This window comes from Corvus cornix, unplaced genomic scaffold (assembly GCF_000738735.6).
Source record: "Corvus cornix cornix isolate S_Up_H32 unplaced genomic scaffold, ASM73873v5 scaffold8, whole genome shotgun sequence".
Lineage (NCBI taxonomy): Eukaryota > Metazoa > Chordata > Aves > Passeriformes > Corvidae > Corvus > Corvus cornix.
In genome coordinates this window covers 136482-154291 of record NW_024108693.1, presented here as the reverse complement: position 1 = coordinate 154291, position 17810 = coordinate 136482, and the positions used below count along the sequence as shown (strand labels likewise).

The following is a 17810-nucleotide window of genomic DNA, read 5'->3' as shown; positions in this document are numbered from 1 at the left end:
GGTGGAGCCGGGGTGTCCCGTGGTCACGGCTGGTGTCCCTGTGCCCCGCAGGGATGTCACCGCGGCCGAGCTGCTGATCCAGCAGCACCAGGGGCTGCGGGCGGAGCTGGAGGCGCGCGAGGGCTCCTTCGGGGCCTGCGTGGCCGCGGCCACGGCGCTGCTGCAGCGTGGCCACCACGACGCCGACAAGGTGGGACGTGCCTAGCACCCTGTGTCCCGTGTCACTGTGTCTCCACCCTTGTCACTGTCCCCATGTCCCCAGCCCCACATCCCCCCGTCCAAATCCTCGTCTCCGTGGTGCCGTGTCCATCCCGTGTCCATCCCGTGTCCCCCCAGCTGTCCCAGGAGCTCCAGGAGCTCCAGGAGCGCCGCAGGGACATCGGGGAGCGCTGGCAGGACAAGCTGGAGTGGCTGCAGACCGGTGAGAGCTGGGGACGCCCCGTGTGTCCCCAGTGTCCCCTCTCGGTGCCCGGGGGTGGCTCGGGGGTGGCACAGGGGGGGTCTCTGCCCCCCGGTGCCCCCCTGGTGACCACCCCCGTGTCCCCAGTGCTGGAGGTGCTGGTATTCGGGCGCGACGCGGCCACGGCCGAGGCCTGGCTGGCCAGCAGGGAGCCCCTGGCCCGCGCCCCCGAGCTGGGCTCCAGCCTGGCCGAGGCCGAGACCCTCCTCAAACGCCACCAGAGCTTCCAAAAGGCCGCGGCCGCCTGGGACGAGAGATTCGCTGCCCTGAGTCGCCTCACCACGGTGAGGACATCGGGGGGACGTGGGGGGGAAATGGGGAGGGGGCGCAGGGGACGTGGGGGGGACAAGGGGAAGGGGGGGCACTGGGGGCCGGGGTCACTGCGACATCCCAGGGGACACAGGGTGGGAGGGGGCTGGGGGTCCCTGGGTCACCTCTGTGCTCTGGGTGGGGTCCCCATGGGGTCCCCGTGACCCCCCCCCGTCACCGGGGTGTCCCTGACCCCACTGTGCCCCCCCAGCTGGAGGAGAAGGAGCGGCGGCGGCGCCAGGAGGAGGAGGAGGCGGCGAGGAAGCTGCAGCCCCCGAGCCCCCCCCGGCCCAGGATGAAGTCGGAGGGACCCCCCCGGTGGTGCCCCCCGAGAGCCAGGACGGGGGAGGGGGCGGGGAGGTGCAGAGGTGAGGGGGGGGGGTGGGCCGGGGGGGGAACATTCAGGGTCTGGGGAGGGGATTTTGGGGGGAACATTGAGGTTTGGGGCAGTTGGAAGAGACCCCCAGTTGGGGGGGGCTGGGGGAAGGTTGGGGGGGAAAGGGGGCCGGGGAGGGGAGGTGTGGGATATGGGGAGGGGGTTCTGGGGCTGACAGGGGGTCACCCCGTGTGTGCCCCCCCTTCCCAGGGCCCCCACCCCCCAGAGCCGCCCAGCAGAGGCCCCGGCCCTCAACGGGATCCGCCCCGACAGCGCCGCGGGCCAGGTAACCCCCAAGACCCCCCCAAAATGTGGGGGGGACGCCCCCAGACCCCTCTGGGGGACCCCCCTCCCCTCACCCCTGTCCCCCTTTTCCTCCCCCAGGTGCCCAACGGGGCGCAGGAGGGGGGGCCCAGCCCGGGGGGGTGGCGGCCACGCTGCCCCCCCGCCCCCCGCCCCCGCCCGAGACCCTCGAGGGGGGGCTGTGCCGCAAGCAGGAGCTGGAGGCGCCCGGCAAGAGGGCGACCAACAGGTCAGGACGGGGACACCCCCGGGGACACCCTGGGGACACCCCCGGGACACCCTGGGACACCCCGGGACACCCTGGGGACACCCTGGGGACACCTCCGGGGACACCCTGGGGACACCTCCGGGGACACCCTGGGGGACACCCTGGGGACACCCTGGGGACACCCCCCCGGCCTTGGGGACACCCCGGGGACACGCCCCATTCGTGGCCACGCCCCTTCAGACACACCCACACAGCACAGCCTTATGTGGGTCTCTTGGCCACGCCCACATGACCACGCCCTGCTTTGGCCACGCCCTTTATGTGCCACACCCCTCCCTTAAAGTCCCAAGCGCCCCCCCAGGTCCTGGCAGAGCCTGGGCTGTGTCCTGGGGGGGGTGATGGGCTCAGAGACCCCCCGTGACCCCTCTGTGACCCCCCCGTGACCCCCCAGGTCCTGGCAGAGCCTGGGCTGTGTCCTGGGGGGGTGATGGGCTCAGAGACCCCCGTGACCCCCCCGTGACCCCCCAGGTCCTGGCAGAGCCTGTACTGTGTGCTGCGGGGGGGGGCCCTGAGCGTGTTCAAGGACGCGCGGGGGGCGGGCGCGGGGGTCCCGTACCACGGGGAGCCCCCCACCCCCCTGCGCGGCGCCCGCTGCCACCCGGCCACGGCCTACCGCAAACGGAAACACGTGTTCAGGCTGGGGTACGGGAAAATGGGGAAAATGGGCAAAAATGGGGGAAAATGGGGGAAAATGGGGGGAAAAAATGGGGGAAATGGGGGAATAATGGGGGGAAAATGCATGGGAAGATAATGGAGGAAATGGGGGAATAATGGGGGAGGTAATGGGGGAAAAACGGGGGGAAAATGAGGGGAAAATGGGGGGAAAATGCATGGGAAGATAATGGAGGAAATGGGGGAATAATGGGGGAGGAAATGGGGGGAAAACGGGGGGAAAATGGGGGGAAAATGAGGGGGGAAATGTGTGGAAAACGGGGGGAAAAGTGGGAGGAGATGAGGGAAAATGGGAGGGGAAATGGGGGAAAAATGGGGCGAAAAGGGAGAAAAAAAAGGAGGAATGACGGGAGGGATGTGAGGGAAAAATGGGGGGGAGATGCAGGGGTATGGGGGGCACGGGGGGGACACGGGGGGGACACGGGGGGGACACAGAGGGGTCCTGTGGCTGATCCCGGCCCCCCCCCCAGGCTGAGCGATGGGAAGGAATTCCTGTTCCAGGCTAAGGACGAGGTGAGACCCCCCCCCCGTGCCCGTCCCCGGGACATCCCCTGGATGTCCCCTGACCCCCGGTGCCCCCCGGTGCCCCCCCGGTGGCCCCCCGGTGGCCCCAATGTCCCCGTGTCCCCCCAGGCCGACATGGCCCTGTGGCTCCGGGGGATCGAAGCCGCCGCTGGGGCCGCGCTGGGCCGGGGGTGCCCCGGGAGGGCTCGGGGGTCCCTGGGGGTCCCCCCAAGGGGATGTCGCGGGCTCTGAGCCTCCCCCCGGTGCCCCCCCCCGCCGAGGGGGCCCCCCGGCCCCGCGAGCCGAAGGAGAGGGAGAAACGCTTCAGCTTCTTCAAGAAGAACAAGTAGAGCTGGGGGGGTCCCGCAGCCGACGGAGGGACACGGGGGGGCCCCGCTGGGGGGGACGAGTGTCCCCCCCCCCCAACACCCCCCCATCGTCCCGGTGATGTCCCCATGCAGCCCCCACCCCAATAAAGTGATTGGAGACAGAGACTGGGGGGTCTGAGTGTGCTGGGGAGTGGGCAGGGGGGGACTGGGAGGGACTGGGAGGGACTGGGAGGGACTGGGAGGGGGTGGGGTTTGAATAGGGATGGGTTTGGGGATGCAAATGGACTTGGGATGGAGGCGGCGATGGGATGAGGATGGGATTCACATGAGGGTGGGATTGGGGTGGGATTGAGAGGAGAATGGAGTGGGATGGGATGGAAATAGGATGGGATGGGATGGGATGGGATGGGATGGGCTGGGATGGGATGGAAATGGGATGGGGATGGAAATGGGAATGGGATGGGATGGGATGGGGATGGGATGGAATGGGATAGGAATGGGATGGGGATGGAAATGGGAATGGGATGGGATGGGATGGGGATGGGATGGAATGGGATAGGAATGGGATGGGGATGGGACGGGATGGGATGGGATGGGATAGGAATGGGATGGAATGGGATGGGATGGGATGGGATGGGATGGGATGGGATGGGGATGGGATAGGAATGGGATGGAATGGGATGGAATGGAATGGGATGGGATGGGATGGGATGGGATGGGGATAGGGATGGGATGTGGATGGGATGGGATGGGGATGGGATAGGAATGGGATGGAATGGGACAGGGATGGGCCGGTTTCAGGCCGGGAAGGGGTTCGGCAATGGACGGCGCAGGGCACCCAGTGCTCCCAGTATGGACCCCAATGCTCGCAGTACCCCCAGCGCTCCCAGTGTTCCCAATACCCCCAGTGACCCCAGTACAGGCCCCGGCGCTACAAGTACGGCCCCAGTGCGAACCCCAACGCTCCCAGTGCTCCCAGTACGGCCTCCAGCGCTCGACGCCCCCTCCCCGCCATCAATGGGCCGCCCCCCCCCCCCGCCATCAATGGGCCGCCCCCCCCCCCGCAGCCTCATGGACCGCCCCTCCTCTCGCCCCGCCCTCCCCGCCCGTGATTGGCTGCAGCCGCCCCGTGGGCGGGCTCATCTGGCGAATAGATGACGTCACACTACTGCGTTTGACGGACAGCGCCAGCGGCCAATGAGCGCGCGGGAGGCGGGGCGGGGCCGGGAGACGCCGCCGCCATTTTGTGAGCAGCGCGCGGCGGACGGGGCAGGTGGGGGCGGGGGGGCTCGGGACCGGGGGCCGGGACCGGGACCGGGACCGGGGGGACACACGGGTCAGGCCCGGCCACGGCCCCGCCGAGGCGCCGGGAGGCCTCGGGCGATGCGATCCGGGAGGGTTTGGGGGAGGTCTCGGGCCTGCGGAGCGGAGGGGTTTGGTGGGGGGGGTCTCAGATCTGAGGGGTCTCAGGCATGAGGGGGGGTCTCAGGGCCGGGTGGGGGACGGAGAGGTTTGGGGGGATCTCAGCCCTGCGGGGTTTTGGGGTTCGGGGCGTGGCTCTGCCCTGCTGGGGGGCGCGGAGTTTTGGGGGCTCTGCCCTGCAGGAAAAGGGGTGTCAGAGGTTTGAGGTGGTTTTTGGGGCTGTCAGAGGTTTGAGGAGGTTTTTGGCGCTGTCAGAGGTTTGAGGTGCTTTTTGGGGGTGTTTGCGGGCACAGTGTGGGAGGGGGCACGGCGGGGGTGTTTGGTGGGAGGGTCGGGGTGTTTGGTGCTCTGCCCTGAAGGAGCAGAAGCAAAATTTGGGGGTGGATTTGGGGTGTTTGGGGCTGTGCCCTGTGAGGGTGCCTCAGCCCTGGGAGCCGCAGTGAGGTTCAGGGTTTCTGGGGGGATTTTGGGTGTTTGGGGCTGTGCCCTGTGAGGGTGCCTCAGCCCTGGGAGCCGCAGTGAGGTTCAGGGTTTCTGGGAGGATTTGGGGTATTTGGGGCTGTGTCCCGAATGAGCAGGGGAAGAGTTTTGGGGTGTTAATTTGAGGAGATTTGGGGTGTTTGGGGCTGCAGCCTCAGTGATGGACACAGAGATTTGGGGGCACAGCCCTGGGCACACAAACGCACAGGTTTGGGGTGTTTGAGGAGGATTTAGGGTGTTTGTGGACACAGACCCGGAGGAGAAGGGGCAGAGTTTTGGGGTGTTTATTTGAGGGGGATTTGGGGCGTTTGGAGGCACAGCCCCACGCACACACACGGAGGCTTGGAGTGTTTATCCAGGGAGGATTAGGGAGCACAGCCCTGGGGACAAACGCTGAGATTGGGGGTGCTTATTTGGGGTTTTGGGGGGCACGGCCCCATGTAACACAGAGCTTTGGAGGTGTTTGAGGAAGATTTAGGGTGTTTGTGGGCACAGCCCTGGGCACACCCATAGAGGTCCGGGCTGTTTCTCGGGGGCTTTCGGGGCCGTTTGGGGCTCACCGCGGCGCTGTCCGGCGCAGGCGGGTCGCGATGGTGAAGCTGTTCATCGGGAACCTGCCGCGGGAGGCGACGGAGCAGGAGATCCGCTCGCTGTTCGAGCAGTACGGGAAGGTGCTGGAGTGTGACATCATCAAGAACTACGGCTTCGTGCACATCGAGGACAAGACGGCGGCCGAGGACGCCATCCGCAACCTGCACCACCACAAGCTGCACGGCGTCTGCATCAACGTGGAGGCCAGCAAGAACAAGAGCAAGGCCTCCACCAAGCTGCACGTGGGCAACATCAGCCCCGCCTGCACCAACCTGGAGCTGCGCGCCAAGTTCGAGGAGTACGGCCCCCGTCATCGAGTGCGACATCGTCAAGGACTACGCCTTCGTGCACATGGAGCGGGCCGAGGACGCCGTGGAGGCCATCCGGGGGCTGGACAACACCGAGTTCCAAGGTGAGGCGTGGGGCTGGGCGGCGGGAGGGCTCTGGGGTTCCCGGCAGACGCTCCCGCCGGCCCCGGCTCCGGGGTCAGTCCCGGATGTGACCACGGCCAGCTCTGCGGGGCCGTGAAGCGCCCTCGGGGCTCTGGGGTTGGTGTCGGTTGGTGCCCGCCCCGCCGCAGCTCCCAGGGCCGCCCGCGCGGTGCGGCCGGAGCGAGGGCGAGGGCTCGGGGGCTCTGGGCCGGGGAGGACGGGACTGACCCATCTCTGATTAACCAGCACGGCCGCCCCGCAGGAGGACCCCGACGGCGACGTCCTGTGCCGGGCCGGAGCAGCGGGTGACGCCAGGCTGCCGCCCGCCCTTGTAGCCTTGCCCAGCCTGGTAAGAGGGTGACGGAGGCGCCCGACCCCGCGCCGGCGTCGCTCGGGCGCTCGACGGGGCCGAGCGGCCGGACTCGAGCCGCGGCGCTGGCGGCGGTGATGGCGAGCGCGTCTCCCGGCCGGGTGCTCAGGGCGGCGTCCGCGCTTCACCCGCGTGGCGGCGGGGCCGGGCCGGGCGTTCCCGGTGCTGCCGGGGCTCCACACGTCCTGCCGCCCCCGTTCCGGGCCTTCCCCAAAAACACCGACCCAGCTGGGCCGGCACAGCTGCACCCAGAGCTGTCCCGGCCGCGTCCGCGCTTGGCTTTGCCTCGTGCCGCGCTCAGGCCAGGCCCTGTTCGCTCTGGGGCGCTTCCCGGGTGTCGCATCCCTCTTGCCGCCGCTCCGGCGTTTTCCGGCGCGAAGCTTTGCCGTCACACGGGGCCAGCAGTGCTGGGTCTGAGCCCAGGCTGCCGGGGCTTTGCCGGACTGGCCGGCGTGGCCGCGCACGGCCGTGGCAGCACCGCCCCGGTCGGCCGCTGTCCAGTGTCCATCTGGCGGCTCACGCTCGGTCCCGCGGCGGCTCCTCCCGCGCCGGTGGCTGCGGAGGGCTGGGGGGCAGCGGCCGGTCCCGTCCCATCCCGCCGGTGCCCCGGCACGGCCGCACTGACCCTGCCTCTCGCGTCTCTCCCCAAGGCAAGCGGATGCGCGTGCAGCTGTCCACCAGCCGGCTGCGGACGGCGCCCGGGATGGGAGACAAGAGCGGCTGCTACCGCTGCGGGAAGGAGGGGCACTGGTCTAAGGAGTGCCCGGTCGATCGCCCGGGGCAAGTGGCGGACTTTGCCGAGGCCTATAACGAGCAGTACGGAGCCGTGCGCACTCCCTACACCGCGGGCTATGGGGAGACCGTGTATTACGATGAGGCCTACGGCGGGATGGCCGACTACTACAAGCGCTACCGCGTCCGCTCCTACGCCACGGCCTCGGCGTACGACGCCTACGCGGAGCAGACCATGGCCCAGTACTCCCAGTACGCCCAGTACTCCCAGGTCCAGTCCTCGGCCATGGCCGCCACCACGGCCATGGCCGGCCGCATCCCCACCACCTTAGACGCGTACGACCGAGCGCTGCTGCCCACCCCGGGCGCGGCGGCCGCCGTCGCCGCCGCCGCCGCCACCGCCGCGGCCGCCGCCGCGTCCTCCACGTATTACACCCGGGACAGGAGCCCCCTGCGCCGCACGGCCGCCGCGGCCAGCACCGTCGGAGAGGCGTACACGTACGAGCGTGGGCAGCTGTCGCCCGTCTCCTCGGTGGCCCGGGCGTCCCTCTACGACATGCAGCGCTTCGGGCGGGACCCGTACGCGGACCGGGCGCGATACTCCGCCTTTTGAGCCGGAGGTGAGCGCGTTGGCGGCTCTTGGCGCCGCGGGGGGGCCCCGCTGCCGGTGGTCCCGGTTGTGCCGGTCGAGCTCGAGGCGGGTGACGGGTCACGGTAACGCAGACAGGCCCCGCGGGCGTTAAAGCCCGGCCGTGGCGAGGAGGTGCCGTGGTGAGCGCGGCAGTGCTGGCGTCACTCTCACGGCTGTAACTCAGGTTCCCGCTGGGCCGGGCACTGTCCCGGCACGGTCCCCGCGGGGTGGGGGGTTCCCGCAGAGCCCCCGGCCCCGGGGCAGCTCCTGCCTGCACGGGCTGCGCCCAGGTCCCGGCGGGCCGAGGGTCCCGGTGGGCCGGAGCCCCGCCGCTGCTCCACGTCAGGACTCTGTTGCTGCCAGGAAGCCGCAGCTCCCCGGGGCGCCGGGGCTCGGCACGGTTCCGGATCGGCCCCGGGGGCACCTGCGCCAACTCCTCTTTTCTCTTACAGGTAAGATTTGTGCGGCTGGACGTCGGGGTCCCCGTCGCACGCCGACTCGGCACCGCGCGTCTCGGGCCGCGCCGGGTGCCACCGCCACCGCGTGCCGCTCCCGGGCCCGTTCCTTACGGACGCGCGGCTCGTCCCCAGCCCGGGCAGGATTAGCTCAGCCCCTCCCCCAGCTTCCCCCGCCCCCTGGGCAGGATTTTGCTTTTCCAGGTAGTTTTGGGTCCCCGCCCCGGGCTCAGGTGTGAGCGCGCAGCCGCAGCCGTCCCCCAGCGCCAGCTTTGCTTTGCTTCGCCGCCCCCTCGCTCCCCCGGAGCTCTTCCCGAGTCGTCGTTTTGCCTTTTTTTCCTTTATTTTTTTAAGAGGGTGGATAATCCAGTGGTAGGTTTTTAGCCCAACGCCGTAGCTGACCGGAGGCCGCCGCGCCGCGCCGGCGGGGGTGGAACCCCCCCAGTGATTTAGAGTCCCCCAACCCCACTTTCCGGTAAAATAAACTCAAAATTTTTAACAAACGGCGCTGGCTCCGCCCCCGGTTCTTTCTCTGCACTTGGGTCCCCTCAGAATGTGGCGCGGAACCTTCCGGACTCCCCGGTGCTGCCCGTGCCCTGCCTGGCTCTGCCCGCGCCGACTGGAGCTCCCGGGGAGGGGCTGCTGCAAACGGGGGTACCCAGGGGTAACACAGGGGCTTTAACCCCCAGCTCTTCTCTCCTCTCATTTAACCTGCCCAGGGCTAATTAGGCCCCAGACTGCCTTGTTTGTTCCCAAACGGCCTGCAGTGCCTTCCTGCCTCTTGGTGCTCGTTAATTAAGGCCATTATACCCAGGACGTGCCTTTGCCAGTTCTGTCTCACCAGCACCGATCGGTGCCATGGTCACCCGCGGACGCTGCCATCACTACAGCCACAGCCGGGAGCTTGGGGCCAGGCCCAGGGGCGTGTGGCCACCCTGGAAAGGAGGGGAGAAGCGTCAGACCCTCCTGTCTGGTTAATTACTGCGGTGCTTAATGAGCCTTGGCCCTCCCTCCCATGGCACAGCCAGGACTGGGCTGTGACCCGTCCCTGGGAAGAGATGAGGGGACAGGAAGCGCCTGTGGAAACGGTCACGGTGGTGACAATGGCACCCACGACCCCTGGCATGGCACACACCGCCCTAGCTCTCGCTCACACTCAGCATCGCCCCTCAAAACCAGCTTTTCTCACCCAAAACAAGGCCCCGGTCAGGTCGGTGCCGGTGATCGTGTGTGGTGGTGTCGTGGCAGGGCTGAGCCCGGCACTCCCTGCAGCTGGCTCCGAACGCTGCTCATCCTCCAAATCCGCCTCTTCCGTGGTGGAAAAGCAGCTCCAGCAGTGGGAGCAGCATCCACCCGGGCTGGTTGGTGATGGTGGCACTGGGAAGCGTCCCCAGGGGCGGGACTGGGCCCCCGGGACTGGGAAAGAACCAGGCGGGAGGCGTTGGGAACCGGAGCAGACCCCAGCGTTTATTTACAGTCATAAAAAAACCCTGGCACCGTGCTGGGCCTGACACTGGAAACGGGGAATCTGCCCAAAAAATGGGACAACTTGTGGTATAAAAGAGTCTGAGCCACACGGCCGCAACTGCTGGCGGGTCATGAACCGGCACCAAGCGCCAGCGGGGGCTGAGCCGCGCGGCCACTGCCAACCGTAACCGCGGAACCTTCTAAAAATCTCAAACAGCAAAACCAGAAAAAAATCAGCTGAAAAAGAACCGTCCGTGCCCCGGTGGGGCGGCAAGCGAGGCCGTGGCCAGCTCAGAGACGGCGCTGGTAGCCCGAGTGGACGCGGGCGGCGGGCAGGTAGTCGCCGTAGCCGCCCGAGTAGCGGGTGTACTCGGTGTGCGCGTCTGGCAAGCGGCGGTAGTCCAGCGGGGACTTGGTGGGCGAGCGGCGGTACGCCAGCGGCGAGTCCGCTAAGCGCCGGTAATCGGCCAGCTCGGACAGACGGCGCTCGGAGCCGTACCTGGGCGAGAGAAGAGACGGGGGTCAGCCTGGGGGGACGGCACCTGGATCCGCCACCGGCGGCAGCACCGCGTCCTGCCCGGGGACGCACCGAGATGGGCAAAGCCGGTGCAGGACAGGATCGGACACCGGACACCGCGGAGGCCCCGCCGCGTGCCACCACCTCCCCCACCCACACCCAAGCCCTGTCCCCTCCCCGGGATCTGTGCGGCGTGAGCGGAGCCATGGCGCCCACCGCGCCGGGCGATAGCCAGCCACGCCGGTGCTGCGCGGCACCGGTCAAGCCGCGAGCAGTGCGCCGGAGCCCGGCGAACTGGCGAGCAGCGGGAGGCAGGGGTGGGGATCGGTGCCCCGCCCGGCACCGTACCTTTTAGCCAGAGAGGACGATTTTTGTACGGGTCGTCGTAGGCGGTGCTGCGAGGCGGGGAGAGGCGGGTGCGCTCGTAGGGCGGTGCGGCGGCGGCGGCCTGCGCCAGGCCCAGGTAGGAGCCCGCCGGCTGCCCCAGCTGGCTCGGCCCGTCGTAGGCGCTGCCCGGCTGGGCTCGGTACGCGGCCGCCAGCGCGGAGGAGGACGGGCTGCTGCGGCGGGTAGGAGGCCGCCATGGCGCCGGAGGCCTGGGCCCGGTACGTGGCCGTCAGCGGGGCGGAGGCCTGCGCCTTGTAGGAGGCGGCAGCGACGGCGGCCGTGGCTGCCGTAGGACGCGGCCAGCGAGGAGCCCGTCTGCGCGCCGTAGCCGGCGGGGAGCGCAGCGGCCGCGGGCTGGCTGCCGTAGGACGCGGGCAGGCCCGACGCAGGCTGGGCGCCGTACGAGGCCGAGTGGCCCACGGTGGGCTGGGCGCCGTAGGAGGCGGACAGCGCAGGCTGGGCGCCATAGGAGGCTGAGTGGCCGGCCCACGGGCTGGTAGGCAGCGGCGGCGTGACCAGCCACGGCCTGGGCACTGTAGGAGCTGGCGTGCACCGCCACGGCCTGGGCACTGTAGCCGGCGGACAGTGCGGCGCCGGGCTGGGCGCCGTAGGAGCCAGCGTGGCCATCCACGGGCTGGGCACCGTAGGAGCCTGTGGCCAGCTGGGCACCGTAGGACGCCACGTGCACGGCCACGGCCTGGGTGCTGTAGGAGCCGGCGGAGCCGGCGGCGGGCTGGGCACCGTACGCGGCGATGGCGGGCTGGGCGCTGTAGCCGGCCGAATAGCCCGAGGAGGGCTGGGCGCCGTAGGAGGAGGCCAGGGCGGCGGACTGGACGCCGTAGGAGCTGAGGGAGTTGGCAGCGGCGGGCTGCGCGCCGTACGAGGCGGCAGCGGCGGGGGGCTGCGCGCCATAGGAGCCGAGGGAGTTGGCGGCGGCGGGCTGAGCCGCCCGTGGCGCCCAGGGAGCCGACTGAGGGCTGGGAGCGGTAGGAGCTGCCCAGCGAGGCCGAGGGCTGCGCGCGGTAGGCGGCGGCCTGGCCCGTGGTGGGCTGCGCGCGGTACGCCACGCCCAGGGGAGGCCAAGGGCTGGGCGCGGTACGCGGCCCCCAGCGAGGCTGAGGGCTGGGCGCGGTAGGCGGCCGGCTGTGCCGTCATGGGGGAGCGTCACCGCCGCGTAGCCGGCGCGGGTGGGCGAGCGCCGCAGCGGGCTGCGGTCCCTGCTGAAGTAGGAGGGGGAGGCAGGCCGGGGCTGCGCCTCAAAGGTGTCATACTTGGCGCCGAAGCGCTGCTGGTAATCGTACAGGGAGGGGATGGCGGCGTAGCCAGCGCCTGTGGCCGGGGGGATGGCGGCGTCGGCCGCCCGGCGCTGCTGGTCGAAGCCCTCGATCTTGGGCTGGAACTTCTCGCGGTACTCGAGGCCGATGCGCTTGGTCTTGTCGACGCCGAGGGCGGGCGGCGGGGCCTGGCCCGTGCCCTTCTTCTGCACGTTGGTGGAGAGCTCCACGTTCACCCGGCGCCCCTTCACCTCCTTCCCATTTAGGTTTTCGATGGCAACTTTAGCATCGGCTTCGTTCTCCATGTGCACAAAGGCATAGTCTGACAAAGCAGCAGAGAGAGCAGTGAGGGGAGAAAACACAACTCGTTACAGGAGCCGGCGCTAACGAGCCATGCGGCGGCAGCGGGACGGGCGCAGGACGGGCACTGCCGGCCCCAGGACGGCGCTGCCGGCCCCGCTCGCCGGCGAAGACACGACCACGACTGTCAGCTCTGCCCCACGCTCGTTTGGTTGCGTCCCCAGCTCGCGGCCTCCCCCAGCCCGCCTGGCTCCCTCCGTGTCCCCCAGTTTCTGCCTCCTGTGAGCCCCTCCCGACCCCTCCCTGGCACATGGGGATCAAGGGCCCGGGCTGGGCTGGCAGTGCCAGCACCGTGGGCTCAGCTGGGACATCCTGGCAGTGAGCGGAGCAAAGCTGAGAGAACCGGCGCCAGCACAGAGAGCGGGACAGGGACAGAGCAGGGAGAGAAAGAGGGGAGAGAAGGGGGGGAGAGAGAAAGACAAGGACAGAGAAGGGAACAGGGAGTTAAGAAGAACAGAGGGGAAGAGGAGGGAGAAGGGGGAAGGAGGGGAGGAAAGGGCCTGAGCACCCCCCGTGAGCGCTGGGCCGTGGCGAGGAGCCGGCGCCACGCGGCACAACCGCGGCTCGGCAGCGCAGAGGCGTCTGAGGACAGCGAGGAGCAGGGAAGCAGGACCTGGTGGCAGCTCTGGTGGCCGCCTGAGCACTTGGCCCAGCGGGTTTGGGGGCTGGATGCCCCCATGGTGGTCAGGGGGTTATCCCCGTGGCACGACGGGTCCGGGGCCGGCACAGGGCAGGAGGGCAACGACCCCGTGGTGTTTCCCCTGCAGTCACAGACCGAGACCACCGGAACCAGCGACAACCCCCCCGAGGGTGTGTGCTGTGCTGGGAGCATCACTGGCCAAGCAAACCCATCCCAGACCTCTGAGCATCAGCGCTGTGCCGCCCTCTCCTGTGTCCCCCCCTCTGCCATCCTGCCCTCCTGGCTCCTGTCCCACATCCACATGTCCCGTTCTGGCAGCCCAAAGAGGGGATGTCCCCTCCGTGTCCCCCCAGCCCTGCTGCCACCCCCTGCGGTGGCCGTGGCACCCCCGAGCCCGAGGGGACGCGGGGCAGGCTCTGCCCTGGGCTGTGCTGGTGGCTGCGACCTGGGACAGGAGAGCAGAGGAACAACGTCCCCCTCCTGTGGGCAGGGGGACACAGGCACCGCGGGGACATCACCGGGACTCCAGGGTCGGGTGAGTGGGGATGAGGTGACAGCAGGGTCAGGGGGAGGTGGGTGACCCCATCAGGCTGTGCTGGGGTCCCCAATGCGAAGCCATTGAACCCCCTGAGGGTTTCATGGTGTGTTCTGTGCACGTCCCAGCTCAGTGTCCAAGCACGTCTGTGGAGACCAGGCCGTGGCCTGGGGGTAATTTGGTCATAGAGGTGGCAGCAGCGGGCAGGGGGGTCACCCCACCTGGAGCTGGGGGTGCTGATGGAGGATGTGGCTGCCTGGAAGGGGGTTCCCAGTGAGTTCAAGGAGTGGGGAAGGGTCTGGGGAGCCCAGAGGAACTCCCACAGCCCCACCTGGGGCTGGGGGAGATGACAGCAGAGAACAAAGCTGCCAGGAAGGGGGTTATGGGGGCGTTCAGGAGTGTGGGTAGAGGCGATGGAGGACAAGATTGGCTGGAGAAGGGATAATGTGGAGACTGAGGGGGCTGGAGAGCCCCCACGGGCTCACATGGCCCCACCTGGGGTTTGGGGAAGCAGTGGCAGAGCACGAGCTTGGCTAGAGGAGGGTTATCGGGGGAGTTAGGGGGTCAGGGCCACCCACAGAGGCTCGCACAGCCCCACCTGAGCCTGGGGGAAGCGATCGAAGACATGTGGTTGCCAGAGGGGGGGTTAAGGGGTCTGGACCGCCCACACAGGCCCGCACCGCCCCGGCCAGGGCAGGCAGAGGCGATGGAGGAGGACGTGGCTGGCAGCAGGGGGGTTACGGGAGCTCACTCGGGCTCGCACGGCCCCGCTCGGGGCAGGGGGGAGGCGGCAGAACCCCCCCCTCGCCCCCCGTTCCACCAGCCCGGGCCGCGCCGGGGTCCGGGCGGGAGCGACGCGCAGTCGGACGGAACTCGGGTGCCACGGATCACCCGGCGGCGCGGGCCGAGCTCGGCGGGGGCCGCGCGGCCCCGGCGCGGGTCCGGTACCTTTCACCACGTCGCACTCCACCACGGGACCGTACTGCTGGAAGAGCGAGCGCAGCTCCCCGCTCGTGCACGCGGCCGACACATTCCCCACGAAGATCTTGCAGGTGTTGGTGGGGCGCGGCCGGGACGGCTCCACCACGATGCGGCGGCCGTGCAGTTGGTTGCCCGTTGAGCTGCGAGATGGCGCGCGCGCCGCCGCCTCGTCCCGCAAGTGCACGAAGGCGAACTGTTTCATGAGGGCGACGCCCAGCACCGGCCCCGCGACTCCGGCGAACAGCTCGCTCAATTCCTCCGCCGACGCCTCCTCGGGGACGTTGCCCACGAAGAGTTTAATGCCGGGGACGCATCGCGCCGGGGATCGGTGGGGGGGAGCGGAGCGGGGACGACGGGAGCGGCGGCGGCGGCGACTTCAAAATGGCGGCGGCTCCTGAGGGCGGCGGGGGCGGTGCCGTGCGCAGCGCGCCTGCGTGCCGTGCGCACCGCCCCGCCTCAGCGCGCCTGCGCGCCGTGCGCACCGCCCCGCCTCTGCGCGCCGTGCGCACCGCCCCGCCCGCTCTTTTCGCGCCGTGTTAGGCCCCGCCCATCTCCCCTCAAGCCACGCCCCCGCCGCCTCCGCTCCCCTTAGACCACGCCCCCCCTTAAAGGAGCCGCCGCATTTCGGGGGTCGTGCGGCGCCCCCCCCCCCCAGACCCGCAGCTGCTGCAGAGCGAGGGGCGTTTATTTGGTCCCGGGGGGGGGGGGCTCCTAGAGGTGGGGGCTGGGGGTCCCCGGGGGGGTCCCGTGGCTCCGGTCGCGCTCCTCCCAGAGGGTGACGCCGTCGCAGGAACAGACGCGTTTGGGTTCTGGAAGAGCCCGGCCGCGCGGGCCACCACGCCACAGGCCAGCCTGGGGACACGGGGGGGGTCAGGGGAGGTAACCCCACAAAGACACACCCCCTAAGCCCCCTCCCCCGAGCCCCCCCAGCACTCACCCCGGCCCCGAGTTGCCGGTGACGCGGGACAGCGGGTGCGACCCCCGGCCCAGGTCGTCCTCGCCCTCGGCCACCACCACGGAGCGGCCGATGATGTCCCAGACCTGGAGGGGGGGCGGGGGGGGGGGAATTGGAAGGGTCAGAACCCCCCCAAAGACCCCCCCCACCCCAATTATGGGGGGCACAGACCCCCCCACCCCCCCGCCAGGGAATTGGGGTCAGACCCTCCCCGCTCATGGGCACAGCCTGGACCCCCCCAGTTTGGGGTCAGACCCCCCCCACCGGCCCCGGGGTGCAGCTCTGGGAGGGGGGAACCCCCCAGGACCCCCCCCAGGGCCCCCCCTGGCCCCAATTCCCACCTTCAGCCGCGTGTCCTCAATTCGGAACCGCGCTCGCCCTCGGCGTCCGCCAGATGTTGCCCAGGTCCCCGGCGTGCTGGGTGGGGGCAGCGGGGGTCAGGAGCCCCCCAAAATGCACTGAGCTCCCCCCAACCCCACAGGGACCCCCTACTGCCCCCCAAACCTTCCAGACACCCTCATATCCCCCCCCAAAACCCCTCCCAGCCCCACAAAACCCTCCAGAAATCCCTCAGAGACCCCCCCCCAGACCCCTCATTGCCCCCCAAAACCCCTCCAAGACCCCCCCCAACCCTCTGAAACTTCCCAGAGACCCCCGAAACCCCCCTGTATTCCCCCCAAACTCCCTCCAGCTCACCCTGTGCTGGTCCTGGGGGCCCCCGTGGGTCTCCCCGTCAGGGTCGAAGTGGCCCCCGCAGCTGTTTTGGGGTGGGGGTGGGGAGATGGGACATGGGGGGTGAAACTGGGGGTCCCCACTCCCTCCCCAGTCCCCTCCCCAGCCCCCCCGCCCCGTTACCTGTTACAGGGGTCCGAGAGGTCCCCGAATTCGTGGATGTGGAGCCCGTGGGGGCCGGGGGGAGCCCGGACACGGCCCCGTCCACAAGGCAGCGGCCGGGTGAGAGCTGCAGGAACCGGACCCAGCCCCCGGACCCCCCCGGGACCCCCCAGCGCCGCCACCCGCCGCCCCCCGGGGGGAGCTGGAGGGGGGGGATGGGACACGTCAGGGTCCGGCACCCCCAAACGCCCCCCCAGCACAAAAACAACCTCAGGGACCCCAAAACTTCCCCCCAAAACTGATCCTAAATCCCACCCAAGGACACCAAAACCTCCCCCCCAGGACCACCCAAATCCTCTGGGACCCCCCAAATCCCCCAGGACCCTCCCCAAGACAATCCCAAGATCCCCCAAACCCCCCCCAACACTTCTGTGACCTCCCCAAACCCCTCCAGGAGCCCCCCAAAGCCCCTCTCACCCTCGGGGGAGCCCCCCATGCCCTTGAGCACGGCCCTGCACCCCGAATTCTCCAGCAGCTCCCGCACTCGCTCGGCCGCCACCGTCGTCTCCACCAGCACCGACTGCTCCTGGGGCCGCAGCTCCAGCAGCTTCACGTCTGGGGGGGCACACGGGGGGTGTCGGGGGTCCCCCAAAGCTCTGGGGGGTGTCCCCGGGGTCGGGGTGGGTCGGAGGTCTCACCGGGGGCCGCGTCCAGCGCTGCCCGCACGGCATCGGCACAGCCCTGGCAGCTCATCTGCACCGCGAACTCCAGCTGGGGGCACAACGCGGGGGTCAGCGCCCCAAAAATGGGCTAAACGCTCCAAAAATGGGGGGTGGGGGAGTGCCGGCACCTCAAAACTGGGGGGGGGTGGGGGTAAAAAGGGGGTCAGCGCCTCAAAAATGTGGGGAAACGGGGGTAAACACTGCAAAAATGGGGGGGGGAAGAGGCGGCGTCTCAAAATTGGGGGGTAAAAAGGGGGTCAGCACCCCGAAAATGGGGGGAAAGGGAGACGTGAAGCCGCAGAAATGCCCTGACAGTGCTGGGGAAGGGATCCCGCAGCCCCAAACCCGCCGCTCATGAGGCTCTGAACCCCCAAACCCGCCCTGCGAAGGCTCCTGCACCCCCCAAAAGTGCTCCCCATGGGATGCAGCACCCCTAAAAGTGCTTCTCACGCCGTCCCGAACCTCCGAACCCCCGCCGGGAAGGGTTCTGCACCCCCAAAAGTGCCGCGGAAAGGATCTGGCACCCCGAGAACTCCCGTGCCCGGAGCTCTGCACCCCCAAACAGCGCGTCCTCCGTTCCCCGGCTCCCAGAGCCGCTCCGTGCCCCCTTCCCCGACTCCCCGAGCCCCCGAGCCCCCCGGTCCCGTCCCGTTCCGGGGGTCCCGACCCGGCAGCTGCTCCCGGCGGCCTCCGGCGACGCCATGGCCGCGGACTCCGGCCCCGGAACCGCCCGCGCGTCACTGCGGCGCGACGGACCCGTTTTGGCGCGGGACCGGATGCGGCCGCACCGCGGGGGAAGGGTTTG

The 17810-nt window shown here is 69.5% G+C and overlaps 4 protein-coding genes across 4 annotated transcripts; 2 read left to right on the top strand and 2 right to left on the bottom strand.

Moving 5' to 3' along the window:
* Positions 1-16: 16 nt before the first annotated feature.
* Positions 17-3386, top strand: LOC120412299 (spectrin beta chain, non-erythrocytic 2-like; the record flags this gene model as incomplete). The annotated part of the gene is given in 10 exon segments (XM_039572686.1): positions 17-190; positions 337-421; positions 548-744; positions 981-1127; positions 1129-1137; positions 1356-1431; positions 1530-1677; positions 2185-2358; positions 2859-2901; positions 3022-3386. Coding segments are annotated over 10 exon segments (1176 nt in total), but the record flags the coding sequence as incomplete, so codon positions are not given.
* Positions 3387-4995: 1609 nt separating this feature from the next.
* On the top strand, positions 4996-8418 carry LOC120412290 (RNA-binding protein 4B-like). The gene is given in 4 exon segments (XM_039572678.1): positions 4996-6019; positions 6021-6126; positions 7166-7867; positions 8331-8418. Coding segments are annotated over 3 exon segments (1107 nt in total). The 5' UTR covers positions 4996-5713; the 3' UTR covers positions 7861-7867; positions 8331-8418.
* Positions 8419-9778: 1360 nt separating this feature from the next.
* On the bottom strand, positions 9779-14870 carry RBM14 (RNA binding motif protein 14; the record flags this gene model as incomplete). Its single annotated transcript, XM_039572676.1, is given in 9 exon segments — positions 9779-10299; positions 10666-10873; positions 10875-10982; positions 10984-11190; positions 11192-11659; positions 11661-11777; positions 11779-11862; positions 11864-12300; positions 14462-14870. Coding segments are annotated over 9 exon segments (2088 nt in total), but the record flags the coding sequence as incomplete, so codon positions are not given.
* A 304-nt stretch (positions 14871-15174) lies between these two features.
* Positions 15175-17748, bottom strand: CCS (copper chaperone for superoxide dismutase). The gene is given in 12 exon segments (XM_039572679.1): positions 15175-15300; positions 15303-15346; positions 15432-15535; positions 15791-15833; positions 15835-15866; positions 16146-16206; positions 16305-16365; positions 16368-16425; positions 16427-16485; positions 16761-16898; positions 16982-17054; positions 17673-17748. Coding segments are annotated over 12 exon segments (804 nt in total). The 5' UTR covers positions 17709-17748; the 3' UTR covers positions 15175-15205.
* Positions 17749-17810: the final 62 nt, after the last annotated feature.